We start from the raw sequence: 25,774 nt of genomic DNA on the forward strand, positions 1-25,774 counted from the left end.
TGCAGCTTTACAATGTAGTCGAAACAATTTAAAACTAAATTCGTTTAAAATGACGAAACACAAGGAAAGATTTTGGAGCCCAAATTTTCTCGTTCGAAACACCGTGTTCACTTTGAAATAAGATTTTGGCACTTACCTGTTACTAACTTCACACACTTCCAAAGTTGCCATTTTAGAGATTTGATATTCTACTTGATTTAGTAAATATTTGCAATAACTGGGAGGTTGCTATTTTTTTATTCCACCTCCAATACTTTAAACCATTTTGTCCCTATTCAGACCTTGATTCTTAATGACCCCATTTTACAGTAATGTCGCAGGGCAATAAATTCCGGAACTTTATTAATAAAGTGCTATCTACACATGTTCGGGTTCCGTCAGGGACGGCAAAAAATCGGTTACGTACGACCTGTGCGAACTCGTACACACAGCTACAGGTGCATCCAGCGCATCCGGATGGTCAGTGTCCCGGAGCACTCTGTGGAGCATGGACGATCTGACGGTGCTATCCGATTTTAAGTAAATAAGGACATCGAGTTGTATGCGTATCAAAGAAACAGATTACACCGATTTCCCTGATACGTGTGAATACGGGTGACGAGTCCCTGACGGGAACACACACACACACACACACACACAACACGGATAGCCCATGTTAATGTATTATATTGTCATGGTACGAAAATTTTATTGTCATGGTACCTATGAAAGAGCAGATCCTGCTATAAAAGGTGGTGGTAAGCTGCCTGACCCGGAAATGTGTGAATAGCGCTTAATAAAATGTATTGAAATATTTAATAGATTTCTCCATAATTTGTTAGTAACAGCTTTTCCTATAGCTAGGATTAGTAGGTACCTACTTTATTTTACTTTGATTGGACTAACGATAGCGTTTACAACTACCTATCTATAGCATAAATTGTAGAATAGTAGTATGTTAATGTCCTGGATTTAGTAAGTACTTCGTTGGAGTACCTAGGTATTAATTCCATGGTTAATGTACCTAGCTAAGCTTTTGCCTTTGTAAAAGATGTCACGCAGTAAAAAAAAAATCAAATTAAATGTCAATGTCAAAAAGTTTGAATTTCGGACTATAGAATGGTTTAATTTTTGTACATGATATTATCGAACAATTAAAAATTCAGTTATGCTTTAAAATAAAATACATGTTCCTACCTACATAAAAACCAATCCGACGAAGCACATAATTTTGAGCCTAATTTTAGTATACGTACTTTTTAAAATAATCTTTTAGTGACATAACCTATTTATACCAGTCCAGTGGTAAAGAATGTCTGAAAGTAAAAACGATAATATTAAGACTTCTAAAGAAGCAAATGCAAATAATAGTGCCGAAAATAATAATATTGAGAAACACAAAGAGGAGCCTTGGGGTTATGATTTATATCCTGAAAGGAGAGGCACGTTCAAGCCTAAACTGGGCAATGTCGTGTTGGGTAGGGAAGGTAAAGAAAATATTGAAAAATTAAAATGTGAGAAACATGTTTATGACTGCGTGAAGAATAGTAAGTATACCTAGTTTTATTTTTATTACTAGTAGTATTAGAGAAGCAGTGGTGGCATAATTGACTAGGATTTTGATTGGCGTCCTCAAAGTGCGGGTTTAATCGTATATATCTTATAATCTGTCCGTTTCTGTAGATTCCAGCTCACTCTCTTATCCTTGTGTGTTCCTAGTCATACTCATGGCTATGGCACAACAATCACACCAAAATGTGGTACATTGTATACAGGAAAACTATAATAGTTTTTTCTAAATAAAAGAAATTGATAAACTGGCAATACAGTGCATGTATATTTCAACCATATTCAATTTTAAGATTAAATAAATTTCCTAATTTCAGGTTCTATAGTAAAAGTGATGATGGCTGCTTTAAAAAGCTCTGGTTGGTAAGTTTTAATTTCACAGTTTATTTGTACATTTTTAATTTACTTTCTATGTATGATTTTTACATACTTGCATGGAGTTTTAGTATGTTACAGCAATGGTTATAGCTGTTACAGTTGGTTGAATGATCAAATTCACTTGGTACTATGCAATCTTGAGGTATGTGAGATCTTACATGGCCTCATAGCCTTGGATTTCCCATACAAACATAATACCATAATAATATTTAAATCCCAATTATTGCAACATATAATATCAATGTTCACACATTTAAAAAATGTAGGTGGATACTTTCATCATAGAAAAAGAAAACTGCATAAATTTTTCAGTTGGTAAAAATGGAGCTTCAATACACTATTTGGTCGAATTGTCTAAATATGAGTGATCACTCACAGCAATCAAGACCATTGTTTTAGAAGAACAAAATTCAATTTTGGTTATTTAATTTTTTTCAGTCCTATTGATATCCGAAGGCACATATCCTGTGAAGTTTGTGACTATTCAGTTAGTGGAGGATATGATCCAGAATTAAATCAAGTGAGTTGGCTTTTTTATATTTCCATCTGGTCTCTCTTATCTATACTATTATTATAAAGATGTAAGCGTTTGTGAGTTTGTACGTTTGAGTCGGGTAATCTCCAAACTACCAAACCAATTTCAAAAATGCTTTCACCACTAGAAAGGTACATTATCCAAGATTGCTATAGGCTATATTTTATCTCAAAATTCCCATGGGAGCGAAGCCCTGGGCAACATTTAGTAGACTATATTGCAAGAGAAGCAATTGAAATTATACTTCTTCAATCATGTATAAAAATTAACAAATACAATTTATTTTTCTATACTGCATACATGTATTTGTGACTATGTATTTTTGAATTATAGATAGTAGTGTGCCAAAATGTCTCCACCAGACAGGGTATGGTGCAAGGTGTGTTGGCCCACGAAATGATTCATATGTTTGATTATTGCCGGAATCAACTGGACTTCAAGAACATGGAGCATCTGGCCTGCACAGAGATCAGAGCAGCTAATCTAACACATTGTTCATTTACAAGCGCCTGGTCTCAGGGAGACGCATCTTGGACAAAAATTAAAAAGGCACACCAAGTATGTATACACACAATATTCTCATTAATCTTAGAGTTCTTTTAGACTAGTTTATAATGTCAATTATTTTCATATGGAACGAATGAACAAATCTTATCAATTAGAATATTTTCCTCATCATCATTATCAATAAATTTAAGAATGAGGTTCTTGTTGATGGTGTATTTTCCATTCTACTCTGTACTACATCCTATTATATTTATTTATAATAGGGTCCTATTTAAATCCTATATTATATAGAGGGAGATTGGACTGACATTTATTTTTAATTTTTTAATGATACTAATTAAAAAACAAAACTTTAGAAAATTGGCTGTGGTAGCATTGGAAATGGAATGACCACCTTCCTATATGATACAACCTTTGCCTTCTCTTTAATTTCATCTATGAATGTCTTTCTTTCATGGAAATAGTAGATACTCTGTACATACATACATACTAAATCCATGCTTTCTTTGATGCAATGAAGAGTTAAATGTTATATTTTCAATACAATAAAATGTTTTTAATTACTTATTTTTGATTTTTTTTTATTTTTACCATTTTGGTATGTGGTAAACATATTATAGTAATGTGGTTTTAATTTAAAGTTTGAATTTGTGTTTCAGGACTGTGTGAAAACTAAAGCACTGTATTCAATACTTGCTGTTAGACAGATTGGAAAGAGGGAAGCTGTTGATATTATTGAAAAAGTATTTCCTAAATGTTATGCTGATTTGGAGCCCATTGGCAGGAGAATAAGACGGAATTCTGATGATATGTTGAGGGCATTCAAAGAAGCAGCATATTATGGCTATGAATAGAGACATATAAAAGAAAATAGAGGCATAGGTATAAAAGAAAAGAGAAGTGATAAAATTAAAGGGATATATGTAGATATTGCATATAATTATGTAGATATTGTTTGTTAATTTACCATTTTATTCATAAAAAAATAAATCTCCTATTCCACTTTGCAATATTACAAATTTTACTGCATAGGGTTGACATGCTGTTGATGTTTTTATGAATCAGGTTTATCAAATATTTTCTTTATTTTCTTTTGAAATACTTACCTATGTGAAAGTTATTAGCTTTTATTGTAGATAGTGTACATATACTTGTTGTAGAAATAAATAATACCCTTGTTTAATGGTTTAAAATAGTGTCTTTTATTTATATTGTTTTCATTCACTTATTCATTATTACATATTGTCTAAAATTCGAAAGTATTAAAGTAATACTGTCCTTAAGTATGTTTAAATACGAAGTAACATATGGGATCATAAGCATTCTACCTAAAGAACTTGCAGCAAGGACTGTAAGGCACAAAGTTCGAATCCAATACAAGAAGTTGATATCGATATGAGAAGTGATCATACTAGTATTAAAATAAGTAAAATAATGGAACAAATCTAACAACTTGTTAGAGATCGTCTTACAAAAATAAAATATTTAGATTAGACGTACAGTCAACCACACGTCATGGTACCCTGCACGGTCCATTATGTAACGGTATCATCAGGCTACCCTTATCCCACTTTATGTGGGGTCGGTACAGCATGTCAGGCTCCACTTCTCCCTATCTGGTGTTAACCGATCTGTTACTCCCTTTTTAGCCATATCCTGCCTAATGCACTCAATCCATCTCTTCTTCGGCCTTTCCCTACTTATTTTCCCATTCAATTTCAAATCCATACCTTTCTTACAATATTATGTAACTGTAATAACGGCGAATTTGTGTAGGTTGATGTGCTGTCGACTATACGAACTTAATACCTACGTCAGTTTTTACAGAAAAGCGCTTCGTAATCTAACATTTTTAATAGTTATCTCTTACGAAATAAAGATTATGAATCATTGAACACTTTGTAACTTATTGTATCACTAATGACGCACAATTGATGTTTTGATCTCTCTTGAACTTGTCATAAAATCACGATTTTATCAGATATCATCGATGTATATAGGCAGGATAGGTACCTATATCGATACATCACATATCGATGATTTATGTACTTATACTATGGCAAGATTTTGGATCGCGTCCGCGAATAATTAAAAGCATATGATATAGTCGCATAAATCATAATAATTTATTTGAAAGATATAGCAAAAATATATTTTGGTCCAATTGAAGCAGACATTTTGTATTTAAGTTCCTAGTACCCAAAAGATTTTGGATAAGGATCCAAAATCTTTGCTAGTACCTATGTAGAAGCCGCCAGTACCTAGCGTTAACGAATGAGGTTCTTAACCGACCTTTTGTTCAATGGTGTAATTTGTGCAATCTAATATTAATTGTGCTTCTTTATAAAATTGGACGAAAAATTGTTGTAATACTTCTAGTTATTTTAATAGTTACAATCTAAAATTAAGTACCTAGGTACCTATGTATTTAGGTAGGTAGTCTCAAAAAATTATGACTAGATGGTGTTTAACCTGATTCTTCACGGACACAATTTGAATCCATACGAATATTATATTATTACAATGTAACCCTGACTTATTTTCTCGTTATTATTATTAATACCTATTTTAGTTAGTTACCTACATTTGTATACTTAAATTATTAATATTATATTTTCAACAATACTAATAATATTTCATATTTGGATTGACCAACGGCGAGGACGGAAGGGTTTCCAAAATATATAAGGTATTTCATTTAATAGTAACAATATGTAACAGTAAGTAAGGCAATATTTAATTTCAAGTGAAACATCAAGCGCGTAGCAATAAAAGCTGAGCACTATGTTGTAGTGGTGTAATGTTCATGTTTCTAATGCCCGCTATACACTATCGCTATACGCTGTCCACTAGGACAGATGCTGACATCAATGAATAAACATTGCGTAGTTTGTATTAAATGAAAAGCCAGCAAAATGTGTCGAATCCGCCGAAGTTTGGCGAACTGTTTTCCGATAGTGTATAGCCGGCATAACGTATTTCATGCTTAGACAGAACTTACACTAAGGGGGTGTAATACTTATTTGATTATTCTGGCGCTCGCAGATATAGGTAAGAACATTTCTTATATATATGGTAGCGCGCATATTTATCATCCTGTTTCCACTAGTTTTAAGAAAAAAATAATATTTGTTTTCCTCGAAGATAAAGAAAATTATAGACACGGGCATAGCGTAGCCACATGAGATAGAAATATTCAATATTATCTGTATTTTTCCCACATCAACCCGCTACTGGGTATAGATATGCATTCCATTTTTCGCGACACTATCATCAGTCAGCCACCATAATATCAGTGTACATTACCCCAGCTATCATAAACAATAGTTTGTAAGATAATCTTAAGTGTATTAATCAATGTAATCAATGTTTGATCAAAAATAATGTTCCAAGATTGGACTTAGGTACCTACTTACTTTTACACTGAATAATATAAGTATCTATCGAATAAAAATAGTAAGCTTACTAATACAGAAACAAATAATATAGCTATTTACGAAGCAAATGATCTAGGAATTTTTCAAAATTCGATATAAATACATTATATATATACACCACACCACTCAAGTATGTAATTATATTTTTTTATAAAATTAAATGAAGCCTTTCAAAACTTAATTTAGTTATTAAATAGGAATAGAAACCTATTTCATAAGTATGATCATTTTTATATTAGGTAAGTAGTTCAAGGGATTCTTGGTCCAAGCTATCATCATGGATGAAGATATGTCTATTTTCGCTGTACCTAAATATAATTATGTACTTACAGACGATATTGCTTAACCTTTGTTTAACGTCACACTGACATATTTAGGTAATCAATACCTAAGTAATTCATACAGCAAACATTGTGATTCACCATACGCCAATCATAAATATATGATTTATACTAAAGTTAATCAGAAAAGTTCAAATAGGGTCACAGATGTAAGGAGACTAGCAAATTTCCCTAATATTTACACGTAAATAGTCTTCGCAGGCACAATGATCACATACGTAAATTCACTTCACTTATTGTTTCTCTGATGCGCCTCATATAGGTATGCTGTCCAGTAAATAATATTGAAGATCAGGAAGCTGAGAGGGAACAGCATGAGGGCGAAGCGGTCGAGCGCGCCGTGCTGCGCGCCGCAGAACATGACCGCGCGCTCCAGCGCGGAGCTGAGCCGCGCGCGCAGCGTGCTCGGCTGCGACGACTGCGACTGCATGGCCATCGCCTCCAGCATCGGTGAGTCCTGGTCGTTCGCATAACTTATTAGCGGCCGAAAATCGAAAGGCTTAAATGTTTTTATGCCCTTGTAAAAAATCAGTTGAGACACCATTGAAACATGTAGTTTAGCGGGAGTTTTAACAAAAATGACAAAGTTCCCCGATTACTGTTGTATTTAGAGACACTTCACTGACTCTTCAAATAGTCTTGATTATACATTTTAAGTATTCTAAACCTATGGCTACAAAGATAGCACCGACACGAAGGAAGCGGATTGCCCCCCAATTTGCGCATGATGTTCAACTATACTATGCTTTTGGTTCCTAGGTCGTCTCCCCGCCCTGCCATAATGCCACCGTCGATCGGCCGTTGTATACTTTGTGTCCTAAGAGTTGTAACTAATGTTGAGTGAGCTTAAAATAACCGAGCTTCATTACAAACATCAACTACACGCACAGATTAGCAAACATGCGCTAAAAGCTGTGCAAACACGTTTCACTTTGTTTCTAGAAGACATTTCAAGCACTTAGATAATTTATAAGAAAAGGTCTAATTAATAAGGGTTTAACAACACATAACGCTCGTGAAAACAGTGATTACAACAGTTTTATTTTAACCAACGTTTTAGCAGTGTCAGTGACAATTTGTGTCCATTAAAACGTACTACTTACTACCAATTTTTATTATTTACAAACGTTATGTAGAAAAAGTAATAAAATTTTGTGTGGATTTCTATGTCTATATTTACCATTTTATTCTCCTGCCGGCGGCACAACATTATCCATAACAAATACCATTATAGATTCCCGCCATTTTAATTCATCAGTTTCCGCGTTCTCCCTGAGCGAGCAGCCTCGCGAGCCAATCACGTGAGGTACATCCTCCCTCCTCCTATAGGCTTATTCCTGATATCCCCCTAGACTATCTCTGCGAAGGGGTATTTTTTGGAATTTTTGTCCAATTATCTGGATGGCTTTTTTAAAATCTCCAAACTCCCTTCGCAGGAAATCTTGTAAAGGGAATTCTGGAAAAAGCAATTCAGAAATGGGGATTTCTGAAACGTCGTGTATGTGAAGGGATAGTTGGACAAAAATTCTAAAAATCCTCTTCGCAAGGCCTACCTATTGGAATTTCTGGAAAAAGCTGACTGAGCGAAGATGTACCTCATGTGGCTGCCTCCCGAGGCGGCCAGATTAATAATTTAGTACGCAAATTGAGACGGCGCAAATTCATATTCGAATATAAATTTTGTCGAGTCGCCGGAGTTTGATGAAGATTACTTAAATAAAACATATTTAATGCGAATAATAAAATACACATCTACCAATGTTCGAGTAGCTCTATCACACAGTGCACTTTAAATTCGTCTTTACCTTGCTAACTGAGCTTGTTTCACATCCAACCTTATTTTGCCTCCAATTCCTTTTTCCCGATCGGGATGACTAAAAATTGGAGGTATTGTTTAACAATTTCAAACACTATTCGAACAGTACGTGTTAATAGACATGTAATTTTTCTATGCCGTTAAAAACAACACCGTCTTAATATGATTAGATTTCTCTCCTGTGGCTACACTATCGCATTACTACGTGGCATCAACCTAATCTCGCGTCCTCATTATGACAAGGCGGCGCGAAGCGACGCGACGTGAAAACATAAAATGTATGGATATATAAGGCTGTATCTATAAGGTATATGACACTGTAATATACATCCATACATTTGACACATCGCTTTGTCTCAATGAGGACAACCTGTAACGCGCTGTAGGGATAAACTTAGAGTTACAACGAAGCATTTGGGGTGGCACGAATGAATTAGCAAACTATTTCGCATATCAAAGAATTTTCATAGCGAGCAAAAGAAATCATATCACCACATATATCACGATGCTTCTTGCGATAGTGCAGCCGAGCTGAAATCCAAAATTAGTAACTGCTGGCGCCATGATTAGATTTAACAGCAATCACATACAACAAATATAAGAAACTAGAATCTAATATGAATAGATCATATTTACCCTTTGTATAGTTTGATGAGAGAATTGCTGCTTAAGACCCTCGTCTTCGACGCTCAGTTGAGGCGTGAACACTGGTCCTTGGGGCGTCCCTGTCACTGGAGTACTTAATCTCTGAAAAAATGCAATTTTTTTATTCCATTAAGCAATTTGTTAGTATATTGTGTGTCACATGGTGAACTCAAATTGACACACCCAGTGCATTTCAAGAGGATTTCTCACGTATTGTTTGGAACAAACTTCCTGTCATGGTTTTCTACAGACTACAAATTGGAGTTCTTGAAAAAAGACGTGAATTGGTTTATTAATTCGTTTATTGCAAGCGTCGTGGTGGGCAATCAGTTGTACCGCATGCCTGTTTCTGAGTAAACCAGAAGAATAAAAAGTAACCTGGTGATTGGTCTGCAGCTGCGGCGCGAGCTGGACGGCGGAGGCGGCCCTGCGCAGTTCCTGTCGCCGCTGGCACCAACTCTTGTCGTAGCGGATCCCGAACAGAACCACGAAGTACTCCATGAGCGCGAGGAACACGAAGATGGTGCACCATATCAGCCACACCTCGATGCATTTCAGCTCGAGGGCGTCGGGCGAATTTGTGCTGGAAGACATTTTAGGGAAATTATATTTTTTGACAGCAAAATGATGATGATTTTGGGATCTAAATTACTGATACCCATTAAGCTAAATAAGCAAATAGATTTTGCAAGAGCAAAAAAAGAAAACATCAAGTTTTACAATGAAATTTGTGACAAATTTATGTTATTTTAATTAATTTAGCACCTACATGACAAAATTACCTTGTTAAGAAAGAACAGATTCTTTGTTTCTGTGATTCCTATCATTAATAACAAAAAAGATGATGGCTGAGCTTGCATCACGAGACCTACCTAACTGTATCGAACATGGTTACAAGAGACAGCAGCGTAGTGACCAGCAACACCATTCGCCCGGGCACTATCTCCGGGATTACACAGAAGCTGCCCCACGAGATGATGACGAACAGGGTCGAAGGTAGGTAGCTCTCCAGGAGGTAGCTCCTCAGCTCCCTGGATAGCTTGATTTGGAGACGGGCGGCGGAGTGGTCGCCTATGAGCATGGAATTGTATATATAAAGAAAATAATATAAATAAAAAATAAAAATACATGATATTTGCTGTTTTCATTACATACTGTATTTTTGATTCCTTTAGTTTTTATTGCTGACGAAAGTAATAATTATTATACATTAAAAAAAAAATAAAGTGCTAAATGTAAGCTAAAGGACTTTTTCAATTGCACTCATAGTATTAGTTACTATGAAATTGCACAAATTCTTCAAACTATTAATATCACTAATTACATGAAACAAAAAAAATACATAAAAGTGAGTATAAACATATTTGTTAATTGGTATCATAGAAATAGATGTTTTAATTCTATCTACTTAATTTTTGTGAGCTACATGATGTAGTTAATTCATTGCATTGTAATTCTATATGAAATCATGCCACACATAGGTATCTACAACATATAATAACATACATAGTAAGTATTATACATACATGGAGTCGCTAGGCACGGATGTGAAGGAGTACTAATAAATGATAGAAACACTCATATTATGTACTATATTTTAAAAACGCACCATTATTTTAACCAACGTTTGATTCTAAGAACAACAAAAGGTGTACCTAAACGTTCAAATGAGTCTTGAAAATAAATTATTGTCCGCCGTCTTTCATAAGTACAAATAAATCTCCCAATGACATCGAAAATAGTCCGCACAGTAAATTAGTGCTGTTTTTATTTACTTATGCATTTATAATACAACACAAACATAATTATATTTATGATAGATGAAAGTATATTTTGCGTAAATTATACTCTCTACATACTTGTATTTATGGACAGAAAGAATATTATATATATATATATATATATATATATATATATATATATATATATATATATATATATATATATATATATATATATATATATATATAATTGTTAATAACATTTTGGACGTTCGAATCCAAATCAGTCGGAAATAATCGTTTTCATTGCTGTAAAATAAATCACAATTTTCAGTGAATCTTTTGTCTATATTGTTACTGAGGTTTCAATGTTATACGTAATTAATTATGTACTTATAGCGCGAAAATTTAAAATAGATTATTGTTTTGACCTTTTGAATACATTTGAATAAAAATATGACTATCACATCCGCGCCAAGCCATGCGGGCGCATGCCGGCAGCATTAGCGGTACCAGTACAGGCGCAAACTTAAGCGCAAAGCAATAAATATACATTTACCTTCACCATAAGTGCGAATATGTTTACTTTTGTCCGTGACGAAGGTGACGACGTATTTGGGGAGGCGGAACTCGCTGCGCTGCCCGGGGCCGCTGCCCAGCCCCCGCCACGCCGCCACTTCCCGCCACTCGAAGCGGATGTCTTCTGTTGTGTATTTGTCTATAAACATTGTCATTACTATGGAGTTGTCATCTCTATTGTCCGCCGCTACGTCCCGGCTTGTGTCCAAGTATAACTCAAAGATCTAAATCATAAAGCACACGATACCATATTAACTGGGTACGTAGCAACGTAGGATGATAGTACTTGGTCTGAGGACTTCCCCAGATCATTCATTAGTATTCTTGAATTATCTGGGGAAGTCCCCAGAATACACTAGCATGAGTACACGAATAACCAACATCAACATCACACGTACAATAACAATATTACGTGAATTGATCGATTTTGTAGAGGCACTACGATGTCGTAGCTTAATACGTAGCACTAGCTACGAACAAGCTACGGCAAGAACACGAAGCTACGACAGACCTTCAGTATGAAAAGCATAAGTCTGTATAGAAGTTTCTATAGTTTATTAAAGCTAATTTTATTGTTGTTTGATTATTATTCATATCTATTTGAATTCTCTATAAATTCTCTTTAAAAATGCTGCGATAAAGATTTTAAACAATTACATGTATTTTTCTTGTATTCGTTTTTATTTATGGACTTATTTTTTGTACTACAAAGCTATAACAAACAACCAAGTATGTTAATCTTTTTTAAATAAAACATTCTTGTAATTATTTACAAATGTTTGTGTCAATTACAAGGAGTTAATTAATAATTAAAAGAGGGTCTCAAGTTTGTTTCTTTTCAGAAAATTAAGTAATGATACTTATCGTATATATTTAATTTATTTTACGCAGTTTTTCTTTCTACCTAGATGTTATGTTTCGTGTTTAATTTATGAGTTTTTAATCTCAGTCTTTTTTAAATAGATAAACTCAGAAATTAAACAGGAATGTTTAATTGGAATTAACTCCAAGAATAAAAATAAAGTACGGCAGTGGCATTGGAACAGAACATTGATGGTCCATTGAAGTCAATTTTAAAATATATTATTGTATAAGATAGTTATCTAGTGGTATAATAGGCTATAAAACAACAAATGATGGTGAGAGCTGAAGGTAGTCCGAAACTCATTAAAAATGAAATTATACAAATTAATGAACCCAGTTAACATACATGTATGTAATGAATTAATCACCGGCTGTAGGTATTATGTCTCACCCTCTCGTTTTAACTTTGGTCATTTACTATATGTATAGTATAACCTATATATGTGTAGGGTGGGCCTTTTAAAAACCAGTCATATCACAATCATATGTGCCATACTACAAAGTAAAAAAATAAATAGTGAAATGGAAACATACATTTTTGATATTTCACACTATGTGATCCATTGGTATATGAGAGCAAAAAAAATCGTCGTAATTCGCTATAAATTTCTTTAGATACCTCTATTTCATCATCCAAATCTACTCTGAAAATTGTGCTCCTATTTAAAAAGCCACCCTGTATCTATAAAAATCAACCAGTTCAATCTCTGTTCAATAAAAATCAACCAGTGTTTAACATAAAAAATACATAATATAACTTACAACTACTAAAATCGATCGCACAGTTTTGCACATCCAGCGGATATAGGACGAAATCCATCTCGCATTTTATCGTGATTGTTGCCCTGAAAACACAGAAAATCTGACAATCAAGAATCTGCATGTTTCATGGAATTAGTAGGTACTCCGCGGAGTATCTACTGATTCCATGATTCGTTTATGTGTGTTTTGTCATGCTGACAACAGTTTCAATGTGACAAAACATATTATAAACGAGTGAAAAAATAAAGTGGCGTAGAAAACAAAATATAGACACAGTACCTACCTACTAATTCTATGCATATAGATGGTTTTCGAATCATAAGATTTGCTAAAATATTGAAGCCATCTTACGATTTCCTGTTGCACTTATTTATATTCTAAAGTAGCATAAAATTACGATGTTTATCGTCAATCGTGACTATTATTTTATTGGAGTTTTGAATTTATACGTTGGATAGAATATACTAGAGTATTTATTTATTTTGAACACACACGAATATACCTTGATTGGTTAAATTTAAAAATATAAAAGTAAATTAAACTAAGTGGGGGCTTGCTTCCATGGGAATGTTGGGATAAAATGTTACCAATTTTTGTCAATATATAACACTCAGGAATGATAATATAAGGTTTAAAATTTACAAATATTTCCTAATTACAATATAGTGCAGATTATCTACATATAAGAGATAGATATTAAAGAAAAATATTTATGGGTCTTTATGGGAATAACATAAGCCAAAACAATTTCTTTTTTAAAATTTTGTCTGTCTGTATGTTTGTTCACGCATCACGAAAAAGCTACTGGTTTGATTTCATATGGTTTTTACAGTTGTATAGCCGAACATCAAACAAAAACATCACATCAAAACAAAACATCTGAACATAGGTCTAACTTAAAATCTGGTATAGGTTTCATCGCAATACGGTGCTTAGATCTCGAGATATCGACAATAAGAAGTTAAGAGCGGATGCGCGAAATAGACGCGGGTGAAGCTGAGGGCAAAAGACAGTTAAGAAATAATTATAAAACTAACTCATATGAAAATAACGAATTTTACATATTTGTTCTTCACCACTACGCGCGGTTTTCGGCGTCCTTAGTTAACAGACCATTGGCACGCATATCATCCTTGACGACGTGATGGCTAGTTAAAATATATTTGAATAAACGAACCCAATACTGACTGAGACGGTGCCATTGGAGTAGAGCCTCAGCGAGGCCATGTCGTTGAAGACTGATAGGATTTTCATGGACTGTAGCTGGTAGATGTACAGGTCTGGGGTCCAGATGAGCTGGCGGAACTCCCAAGGGAGATCGATCAGCGTCATGCCCGGGGGCACGTGCAGGCGGGAGTCCTCCCATGACGCTTGTAGAAACACGTCTAGTGTTATTTCCTGGAATATCGTTGATTATTATATTTAATTGTTATTAAAAAGCAATGATCAATATAAAGTAAAGTGAAAAGAATCTCAAAAATAATAACCCTTTTCCCTTGATTGTCTTTTACTACCTGCGCGGAAGGAGAGGCAGCTGGTGCTTTCTGATTTTCTTTTGCTGGTAGGCGGTAGATATAATTTCAAATATGTGATGAATGTACATCTATTTTAAAATAGACTTGCATGTAGTTGGTAGAATTCTAATTCATAATATTATACTAAAATAGAGAGATCCCTTCATGTATAAACTTGTGCATTACAAATATAGCCTAAACCACCAGCGAAGAGTACACCTAAGCAGATTTAGTATTATTACAATACGGATAAGTCATAACAGTCCACGTAATACCGATAAATCCGCGAGCGAGGCTAGTATTTGACGGTTGTAAAACTGTTGTTAACATCTCTATAATACATCGAAGTATCGAAGCATAGTGACTTGCCAAGACGAGTGTTTTGTGTACCTGTTGTCGTAGTTTGTACCATTTGAGACATTACATTGTATTAATATTAGTTTCTGTGTTAATGTTACAAAGGAATATTTATTTTAGTTCGTGAAAAGCACCTTCTTCGGTCCGATATTTTTCTGGCTAACGGATCTGAGATTCCGGACGCCGCGCCGTAGAACAACGGCATCAATTACATGATAAAAAAAAATGGATTCACGATCTCGTATTTACATATTTTTTCCTGTCATGTACCTATATAAAATCAATGTACCTACTTCTCTGTTCTCGTCGACTCCTGACACTCTATTAACATTAACTCCTATGTACACAGTGGTGTTTTTGCCTGAAACAATAGGAAAAATTACAGATATAATATTTTGTGGAATTATCATAAACTGTAGCAAAATAATACTAATCAGTGAGTTTATGGCTGTCGGCGATATCGCCGGTTACATCGACCCACTGGATTCTTATATCTTGCCCGTCTTTACGTAGCTATACTTAGAATAATAAGTAATAAACACAATATGAAAACGTATTCCACTTTGAGCACCTGTTTAAACGGCACACGAGAGAATGACACTTGAGGTATAATTGCATAAACGGAACCTAGCAATTTTTTTTGTGAAAAAAATTAGAGATATCATCTCATGTATTATTCAAACAGGCGAAAGTTTATTGAAAATGAAATTTACACAACAGTTATTTGAACTAAGACTTAATGAAGATGTTTAGGCCCTAAATGTGATCGTGTGTGTCCGCACATTATTCTATTATCTATGGTGTTCGCAGTGTAGAATTGGTGTCAGCATCTGCCGATGCCGTCCCGTACACATTCGTCAAACGGGCTACAAATCACAGCTACAATGACACGCATAAACTGAGCTTATAACAGCTATAGCCAATTTACGGCTGCTGCAGGATATGGGTCACCTAAATTGGTTTTGATAACTGATATTCGATTTTTTAAGTTCCATACCTTCGGTCTTTCTCAAGAACATTTCCAATCACGGTCTCTTTCAGTTGTGAATAAATCAAACTTGTAAGTGTAACTTGCGAAACCCGCAACTTTTATTATGTCGCCGACCCATCATGTGTGTTTTCATAAACAAACTTTGTTATTTTGAATTTACGATGTCTGTTACAGGGCAAGATAGTATTTTTAGTAAAGCTGATTAATTAAAAATATCTTTATTTTTAGCTGCGATAGCAACAATTAAAGAGCACAAATTCCAGTTTGACTAATGATCGTCTGAACGTCAAAGCGGTGATGGCGGGTTTCTGCTGAATAACATCCGGGCCTAAGTGGATAGTTATTACTAGGCGTATGATGGTAATTTATATAATGTGGAGAGGAGTGAGCTCCATTGATTACAACTACATACATCTAATATTACCCGATAAATGGCGAAAATAAATCTTACACATTTTAAACGAAAAAGTAGTAACTTACCGGGTGGAATGTTTCTGTTATAGTTGGTTGGAATCTGGTACGCGTGCTGGTCCATGTACAGGATCTGGCTGAAAGAAAGTTGACATTCATTAGACACCCTTATTTACTTTATGAATGGGGAACTAGAGATACCACCAGAGGAAGAGGTTGTCGTTTTGTGTAGATTTTATATATTGTATACCTACCCACAAACCACATAATGTTTTTAATTTGTTTTTTTTGCTAAGTCAACTTTTTTATGTATATTTTTATTATACCTACTTATTCTTATGTAGGTACCAACTGAAAATCAGCGTTATGGCTTCCAGTCATGGCACAAAGCTGAGCTGGGATACTTTTCGGCATAGATATAGTTGGTACATGTATAACAAATGTAAAACTGTAACTTTATCTTTTTTTGTCGAATAAAGCTTTTTCTTTCTTTCTTTTCCAGCAGAAAGATGGGTGTACGATATCCGGAAGCATGTCGGTCATTACTGGACGAGGAAGGCTAGAGATAGGGAGTCATGGAAAAGGCCTATCTTCAAAGATGGATGAAGTACGGGCTAAATTGATAATGATGGTTAACTTTATTAAATATAATGTCTTATGATAAACGCACAATAGATATTTTACATACATAGCTTTCGTTTGGCTCGAAAATATGAATCACTCTTTGAATTTCTTTGAAAATAAAAATCTACGCGTCCCATAATTTCTCCGCTTGTATTGTAATGTACTATTTAACAAGGAATTGCTTATTTTACACCGCTCACAATGTGTTTGTGTAAACAGTGGGTATCTACTTCAGTTAATTGTCCTTAATCCACCGTATTAGTACTGCCCGCGTACGCGTCATATCTCATGTTTGCTCGGAAAATGTTGAGAATAAGGTGTATTACAAGATTAAAAGAAAGTTCAGAATATAAAAAAACAAATACCAAGGAAAGATTTCCTTACTTATGTTAAAATTCGTGTTAGTTTCTAAGGAGAAATAAAAAATTCTGAGTAACTCGGCAGACGAATCTACAACTCAATTAAAATCATAGATAAATATTATTAATTACATATTATAGTTATAAGGGTGAAATACTGGTTGCAAGTTTGCACAGAATTTCATTATTTTTGAAGTAAGAGACGCGGCTGAGGACATTGTTTTACATATATTTAGGGATAAAGGTTGTAATGATGAAACATTTAGAATAAAAATAAAATATGATGATCAAATTAAAAGTGAGGCGTGAGGATCAAATAATGAGATTATACATTATATCGCTGAGTTCAGCTCACAGCCGGATGTCAGGTATTCTTGAGCGATAATACAATTAGTAGAAGGTGAGGTTACATCACTTTGAATGGATTAGGAGCTAGAACTCTTCATGTGCTTAATCTTTTTATACCTTTATCTCTTGAAAGTCCAGTTAATACTGGAAATATCTGCTGGACACTAGTAGTTGTGTTATAGGATGAAACCATGTTAATTTCGTTGTTATTTTTCTTTATTTTCTTGATTTGTCATAATAATATTTTTTAAGAAATATGCTGATTTAGAAGTTTACATATATTAGTGCGTGTTCCCATTGCTCAGTCTTGTTCCGTTGTGACTACGCAGTACGTCTTCTATAGGTTTGACTCTGACATTCGTTGATGTACGTCGAAACTTCATACAAATATTACGTTCTTCTGGGTGGGTCCGTCGACGAATATCAACGAGACGGAGGACGATGCAGCGCGACTGACCAATGAGAACATATTTGTGATTTGATTCTGATTGACTGTACGTATATATTGTGCACTTGAAATTAATTCACTATGTATATTTACAAGAAAACATATTTTAAATTGTATATGCTTTAAAACTGAAAAAAAGCTTTCTACAAAGCAACCACTAACATCTGGGACAAAGTAACTTTGAGCCATTATGAGTAGGTTTTAACAAAGTATTGCAGTCGTTATGGTTCTTGCGCGAATCGAACATTAATTTCAAATTAACTTAAAGCAATTACAAGATTTGTGACCAACATGTGGCGGCCAACACGCGTGTTACTTTACGATGTGGCGGAACAAACTCGCCACTATTAGTGGTTGGGACTAGTTGGCCATGTTGCGGATTTTACAATCCACCGTGTAATGCCGGCTTTAGCGGTTTCGACATACATTGCTGGTTTTTCCTTATGGTAAAAAAGCTCACACAGCAACTACGCAATATATGCTCATTCGCGTCTGTATCTGTCTGTGTGGATAGTGTATAGCCGGCATAAGAGTTGATAGAAATAGTAATTGCACAAGTCAGTGTCTAATAAAGGGAAACCCATGAAAAACTCGCCACAGACTCTTCGTATCCTTAGCTCACTCTCCGTAGCTTTACAGGCCTTGGTATGGTGGTTTTTTTTTTTTAATTTAAATTAATAATCAATGACTCCATATTTCATTAGATAGGTTTTTATGGAATCAACGACTGAAGACTCACTGAAAACGTTTGATTTTGTTTTGATTCCATCGGTCACTTTGGATTTTTTATTATTTATTTACGAATGAAAGGTAGGCTAAATCCACATAATCACGTGTCAGTGAATGAAATCCAGACGTTTCGTGATAGTGTTATTTAGATGCGACGTGGTTGCTGACGAAAGTATCGCGTCTACCAGCTTCGTCAAAAGACGAGGAATAATATAATTTATTATCGTTGTAGGCCATCAGTGCACCTTGATTTTTTCATAGAGTAATTAGGACTGCTTTTCCTGGAAAATACGTTATTTATTTTATTTACTACATGATATTAAGTATGCTATCCGCCCCTATACATACATTTGTTACAAAAAAACAAGAGATAAAAGATTTTACTGAGGGCAATTCGTCATCTGATTGTTCATAAAAAATACAACGTCCATCGTATTATTATTTCGAAGATTACTATAAATTTGATTTTAGTTAAAATAATTGGTGTGTAGATGAACCCTGTGAGGATGAGAAGAAAAAGTGAAAATTAGTTTTTCTTTTTGGAATCCACGCTTCCCCCCAAAAATATGTGATAATGAATGTACCTGTTTATAAAAAGAAGGCAATTTGGAGCAATGAAAACATTTATTTCGTGTGGTTTACAAAGGAATAAATAAAGAAATATGCTCATTCAGCGGAAGAAACACAGCACGCAATCTAGTGGTGAGTTGGTCGCAGCGATTTTTCATACTTCTTGTACACGTGCGGCTAAAACGGAAAAGAAATACTTAGAGTACAATGGTACAATGTACACATCTATCTAAACTTCCATATTTATTGAGCTTTGTGTAAGTGTGTATATTCTATATTCTTTTTATTTGCTGCAGAACCAAGTTTGTTATCAATTATGTCAGTTTCTTAATTTCAAGGGCCACATGTGTTTATTTTGTAGTAATTGGTTGATTAGATAGAGCGTAAACAGGTAACTAACAAACTTTCCTTCGTATTTGTTAATAACAGTAGGATAGGATAAATGCAATATGATTAAATAAACAAATTATCCTTTGCATAATTACATGTTCATTTTATAGATGCCTAAGGACATTCAAACTGTACCAGCAACCGGCGCAAGCGCAAACGTGATGAGTTCCACGTGTGTCTTGCTTGGCTTTCGTCCAGGCAGTTTGTCTGACTTACAGATCACTTCGACATACTCCAAAATATCTACTCTCTCTCTCATTTGAACGTGTTCTGGCGTGGCTGTGACGCCCCGGAGTACGATTAGTATGTTGACTTGTAATTAATAATTTGCACTTTGCATAGGTACATGATTATACTTCGCATTCCTATTAGACTATAGATTAGACTTTAGATAATGCTGTGTCAGTGGCGTCTATTGGTCCTCAAAAATTTAGTCCAGCCGAAACGCTAACGCTAACTTGGAGATTTCGACACCAAATTACTCTACTCTCTTTAAATAATATTCAAAGGAAAGAGAAACTGTTGTTTTATTCCAATTTGGAATTCAAATTTTATAATCGACTGCCAAAAACGAGGTTATCAGTTCAATGGTATTGTGTTAGTTCTACTTTTGATATCTTAACTGAAGTAATCCAATTTCGATGAAAGTAATAGTAGGTAGCATTATACACCAAGATTGTAAAACCCTCTATAAAAAAAAAAGAGAAAAAAAAGGCGAGGGTAGACCGGTTTGCGAAGCGCGCTTACATCCACACGAATCACAGTATTTCAGGGAGAGTTATATAGGCACGCCGAGGGTGAAATGACAACTTACGATCGGGGTGTGTACTCTGATTATCACTTTGTTTGCGAGGAAACTGACAATAATTATATATTACTGACAATAATCATATGCTTTACTTTTTAGCTGCTTTTGCTCTAGACTTTTGTATGAGATTTTATTTTAAGCTCTTGAGCAAATATGAAATTATTTTTATTTTATGCTCTAAAACTTAAAATCTAAGATTCGAAGATTTTATTTTATGGTCTAAAACTTAAATTCTAATTTTAGGCGGCTTACATCCAATAATATTAGAATCATGATTTACGAGCATGAGAAGTGAAAAACACTTTTTCTGCATACACAGTCACCGTATTTACACATCAATTACCAAGTTCCCTATACTTAAATGAAATATGTGAATAATAACTCTATTTTGAATTATGATTACTTGCATACGTCTAATGTTCGAAATAGCTGTTTTTTTCATCTCAAGTGTACGACAGCTATGTATTATTTGAGGTATCCGTGATATTGTTGAAGAATTGCATGTCATTATAGTCACGTCCGGCACTAGTGTCGTATGATAATATTACAATCATTAGACAAGTGCGAGTATTACGCGTGAATTGGGGGTTCCTTATTTATATTGTAAAAAAATATGCCTGAAATTGATAGTACACAATTTCAGGCATATTTTTTTATTATTATTTTTGAAAAAATATTATTCTATAATAGGAAAAATATGACACATGAGGATGGTATACTAGATAGGAGGCTTATGGACAATTGTAGGGCTATAAAGATGATGACAACAGTTTAGTTAAAGTTTTCTATAATAAAATTCCAATCCTCTTAACGTTTAGAATATATTCAGCTATGTATTTTATAATATTCATTATGGATATCCGTTTCCTTCTTACTGAGTTAACAAATAGGCAAGTAATGTTTTATGCCCTAAATGCCACGGTCTGATTCTATATATATTCTCTTTAAAAAAAGGAACCCTAAATGAGTCACGAATGAAGTTTGCAAATTATAATTTCGTTTATCGGCCACAATCGTCTAAAGTCCGGTTTTTGTCACTGATATGTTTGTATTGTTGTTTTTCCTTACCAGTTTATGTAATTGGATATTGTGGGATTTACACGCGCATAGGATAGGAGGTTTACTGATCGGTTATTTATTTTTAACGCTTTATTAAGTAAACCAAGTAAAGTAATGAATAAGTTTTTTGTAATTGTTGTAATTAAATTATAGGCTAATTAGGGTTTAGGAACGGGCCACCATTTATCTTCAACTGCTTTTTTTATATTAGTGTTTTTAGTTTATTCATCTAAAAGTTAAAACTCATGAAAATCACAAAAAGTCTTTCTGGACCTGCATGAATAGAATAAATACATGCGAACCTAACAAATTCTGTCCGTGAGGCTGGTATCATAAATTACCCGAACGTCACATTACATGCAAAGATTTACTAAAACTTTATAGATTAGCTACATCTTAATGAATCCACACACGCCGTTTGTGTCCAGAATTCTCTGTCTTTGGGTAGTGTTCTACAGCCGTATTTACATGTCAGATGTGAGTTAACAAAATTAACAAAATTAGCAAATAACAATGTTTACTTTTAAAGAGTAAAACTGCAAGTTATTTTAAACTTGAAACGTTTGTCCACATTTGATAGTGAGTAACGTTGTGGGGTTGTTAGTTTATTACAATCAACCTAATATGCGCGTCACAGACAATCTAATTATGCAATGGACACGACAGACGCATTTATGCAGCTAATAGTATTTAGCTCAAGTTTCTATTTCAGCTGTCACAGTTACTGCATGGCCATAGGGTTATATTTGGGTTATTAGTGACGCAAATAGTGGTAAACAGGTTTAAAATTGGCTTGGCGCTTCTGTTAAATCTATTGTTGTCTTTAGGTCACTGAAATTCTATGTTTGTTCATTTACACGTTTACATTAAATGCACAATTTTCCTATAAACTTCCTACGCAGTAATACACCTAATTATGGCTGTTCTTGGATTCTAACTATAGGACTACCATAAAATCCTACTAATTCTATCCTACTAATAATATAATATAGTAAGCGAGTTTGTGAGGATGTATGTATGTGTATTTGTTAAAGAAAGATCACGCAAAATGAGTACATTTTGGACGGATTTTTATGAAATTTGGTACACGGGTAGAATATAACCTAGAATAACACATAGCGTTCTTTTTATCCTGAAATTCCCACGGGTGCGAAGCCTCGGGGCGTAGTATATGACTTGATGGATGTTGTGCGTGACAGGTTGATAATCAGTCGTGATTTTAAATAACAGTCATGTCGCTATGAGTCAAGGGGATTGTAGTTTCTCGTCTACTTATTTGAAATAAATAATCTCGTATTTCTATTCGTGCATGAATTGAATTAAGAAGGTACCTATCGTTATTATTAATATGTTTTTTATAAAAACATTTTTGATACACGCACAACAACTTTTACTGTTGTCAGAGAGATCTTATTCCATACAATGTGTAACAAAAAAATTATGTACTTGTAGTAAACCATTGAGGAGTTCCCACGTCTGGGCCCATTCCTGGCTGCACAACTCACTTACAATGAGTTGTGAACAACTTGCATAAGAGTTCATTTTTGAAATTAATTATTATAAATAACATTAAAAATTTGTTTGAAATACCACCCTTAATTGTAATTTCCCATACTTGCTACGTTTTCTCATTAAACAGCTATGGACAACCATTGAACCAGCTAGCATCCGTAGCAGATAAACTTAGGTCCTTGCCAATTTATGATAGCACAAAATTGCCAACATTTAGTATATTTCACATATGGTTTCTTTTCATTAAAGAGAGAGAGAGGGAAATTCAATTTTTAATAATTTGAGTACGATGATCTCAGTCTAGCCTGATAGAAAGCAAAGTTGTGGTCTAGGTGTTACACGCAATCTCAAAAATGTCTATTCACTTTTTGTCTTTAAGATCCTGATCTGGATATATCTGCGAGGGTGTATTAATTCGATGTTTTCAATAAAATTTTATTTGTTTATTATTACAGTTAAATACTAAAGCGAATTGAATACTTAGTATCGGATGTTTATGTCAACAAGGAGTTTTGGCAAAGCCGCGTCGAGGGCGACTCGTGCGCTGCCCGTCTTGGCGAATACTCAGATAGCATGCGTTTATTTTTAATTGACATCCTTATATATCAGCCGATATATTATTCTTTTTTTTTTACTTTTATTTAATCTACTTTATTACAAAAAAAGTAAAAGCCGGACTTGAAGGCGAAGGCTTCTTTTATTTCTCAATAGAAATAAAATTTGCCTTCTATACTATTATTACAAAGAGGAATGCGTTTGTGACTTTGTATGTTTGAGGCGGGAAATCTCCGAAACTACCGAACCGGTTTCAAAAATTCTTTCACCATTAGAAAGAAACATTATCCAAAATTGTTATAGGCTATATTTTATCTCAAAATTCCCGCGGGAGCGAAGCCCCAGGCAACGTCTAGTTGTTATATATTTTCATCCGTTTATTGACAAATGTAATTCAAAAGAGATTTATTTGTACATAAGTAATTGTACTTATTTAAAAATAAATCTCTTTTGAATTATGTAATAAACGGACGAAAATATTATTCTAAAATAAAATATCATTCCACCAAAATAAACAGGACACTAAACAAGGTGAATGTTATCGCGGCAACGCGGCCGCACAGCGGCTGTCTCGCGTGCCCATCTAAATTATTTTTGTAGCTCATTCGAGGTCCCAGCACGATTCGCGACGCTATTAATTCATTTATAACTGCAAATCACACGCTAGTCTGGACGTCCAGGTGACGAACCTTGCACACTCCAGGATTTCCTTGTGGGAGTTGAAGGAGGCCCCACCGCCGAGGGCGATGAGTCCGGACAGTATAAGGAAGGTATTCCACATGACGCTACGGTCGCGTGGGGCGGGGCCGCTCGTGGCCGCTCGGGTATGCACACACTAAACACGGCTTGCACATCGTCAGCTAGGGAGGCACATCACTATCACTAGCACCTTCGACCTGGGTCGAGGACCGAGAAGCAGCGAGCGCGGCGCGAGACTGAGCTGCGGCCGAAGCGGGCGGGCGCGGTCACGGGCGCAACCTTCGCTTCCGATCTCACCCTGTGACGTACCGGGGCTACGAAACTAGCGGCAAGCGGATTAACCTTAAGTATCATGTGTTCAAATAGTTCGTAACACTTCAATTGAACGACACTTTAAAAAAAAATAACGAAGTTTTTCATATAGAAAATTAATTAGGCGGTATTTAGCAGATATAATGCGAGTCTCTGGGCGGGTTGAACGTTAGCTCGCGTGACGACGAAGTCTGCCGTGCCCAATAGTTAGACTGACTTTTGCAAATCTACTAGGTTGTAACTCAAATAAACAAAGGCGATTATACTAACAAGTTTTTAATATTTGTGGTGACATTCAGCGATATAGAAGGTACCTTTTTTTCTATCTATACCTCTATTTGGAAGGTCATTTAAAGAATAAATACTAATGTAATATATTTTCCTAGATAATAGGATTACTGAATGGAAGATACAAGAAAATATAAAAGTATGAACCCATATGAACCAAGAATTTTGTTGTGCCAAATATAATGGCAATAATATTTGTCGATTGCGTGTTGAGATTTCCTCTGAATCACTTAGTATTAGTTTTTTATTTTCTCACTATTTACCAAACCAGGTAATAAATACATCATAATATAGATGATGTTCTGTATATCTCGAAGTATTATAGTGTTTGGAGCGGTGGCAGTCCACTGGTTAAGATGCCCAAAAGTAGTTTCGAATCTTCTTACTCCCGAAGAAAGAAAAATGTTCTGAACCCTGTATAGTATTGCTGGTTGTATATTTATCGTTTTAGATTTCAAAACAGGACGAGTTGCAATTTATTTGGGTAATATCGATTGGTCTTCATAAAGCGCACACGAGCTTGCGTGCAAATGTCGCTAAATTTATTAAATTCCAACCATAAAGACAATCCTTTGGTTCCTTACAACATAACAAGTACAACCAACGGCAAGTCTTGCTCTTGTATGCTGGGGTAATAGTGGCCAATTTGCAATGGTCTTTGGTGATA

General features: G+C 34.7%; 2 protein-coding genes across 4 annotated transcripts; one reads left to right on the forward strand and one right to left on the reverse strand.

The window, feature by feature from the left end:
• The first annotated feature begins 1,076 nt into the window (after positions 1 to 1,076).
• Positions 1,077 to 4,161, forward strand: LOC128683590 (uncharacterized protein). Its single transcript, XM_053769375.1, has 5 exons — positions 1,077 to 1,526; positions 1,866 to 1,911; positions 2,365 to 2,446; positions 2,795 to 3,019; positions 3,628 to 4,161. Exons 1-5 carry the CDS (start codon positions 1,292 to 1,294, stop codon positions 3,820 to 3,822), a joined length of 783 nt encoding a protein of 260 aa, XP_053625350.1. The 5' UTR covers positions 1,077 to 1,291; the 3' UTR covers positions 3,823 to 4,161.
• On the reverse strand, positions 4,152 to 24,761 carry LOC128683588 (glycine receptor subunit alpha-2-like). 3 transcript variants are annotated; one of them, XM_053769369.2, is made up of 10 exons: positions 24,498 to 24,761; positions 16,476 to 16,543; positions 15,298 to 15,365; positions 14,311 to 14,531; positions 13,134 to 13,216; positions 11,515 to 11,646; positions 10,080 to 10,278; positions 9,586 to 9,790; positions 9,199 to 9,309; positions 4,152 to 7,203 (listed from the first exon to the last, which is right to left on the reverse strand). In XM_053769369.2, the coding sequence occupies exons 1-10, from the start codon at positions 24,587 to 24,589 to the stop codon at positions 6,976 to 6,978; spliced, it is 1,407 nt and encodes a 468-aa protein (XP_053625344.1). In that variant the 5' UTR covers positions 24,590 to 24,761; the 3' UTR covers positions 4,152 to 6,975. The 3 variants fall into 3 exon arrangements, with proteins under 3 accessions (XP_053625344.1, XP_053625345.1, XP_053625342.1); XM_053769370.2 differs by having other exon boundaries at positions 11,488 to 11,646; positions 16,476 to 16,539; positions 24,498 to 24,759; XM_053769367.2 differs by having other exon boundaries at positions 11,488 to 11,646; positions 24,498 to 24,759.
• Positions 24,762 to 25,774: the final 1,013 nt, after the last annotated feature.

The sequence above is a fragment of the Plodia interpunctella genome, chromosome 3 (genome assembly GCF_027563975.2).
Source record: "Plodia interpunctella isolate USDA-ARS_2022_Savannah chromosome 3, ilPloInte3.2, whole genome shotgun sequence".
NCBI lineage: Eukaryota > Metazoa > Arthropoda > Insecta > Lepidoptera > Pyralidae > Plodia > Plodia interpunctella.

Bases quoted from the DNA above. Each gene is read 5' to 3' on its own strand.
- LOC128683590 (XM_053769375.1), top strand. From the start codon at position 1,292: ATGTCTGAAAGTAAAAACGATAATATTAAGACTTCTAAAGAAGCAAAT. The intron at 2,447-2,794 runs GTGAGTTGGCTT...TTTGAATTATAG, and splicing joins ATGATCCAGAATTAAATCAA to ATAGTAGTGTGCCAAAATGT. The intron at 3,020-3,627 runs GTATGTATACAC...TTTGTGTTTCAG, and splicing joins AAATTAAAAAGGCACACCAA to GACTGTGTGAAAACTAAAGC.
- LOC128683588 (XM_053769367.2), bottom strand. From the start codon at position 24,589: ATGTGGAATACCTTCCTTATACTGTCCGGACTCATCGCCCTCGGCGGT. The intron at 16,544-24,497 runs GTTCGTCACCTG...ACTTTCTTTCAG, and splicing joins GAAATCCTGGAGTGTGCAAG to CCAGATCCTGTACATGGACC. The intron at 7,204-9,198 runs GTAAATATGATC...GCGAACGACCAG, and splicing joins CTCATCAAACTATACAAAGG to GACTCACCGATGCTGGAGGC.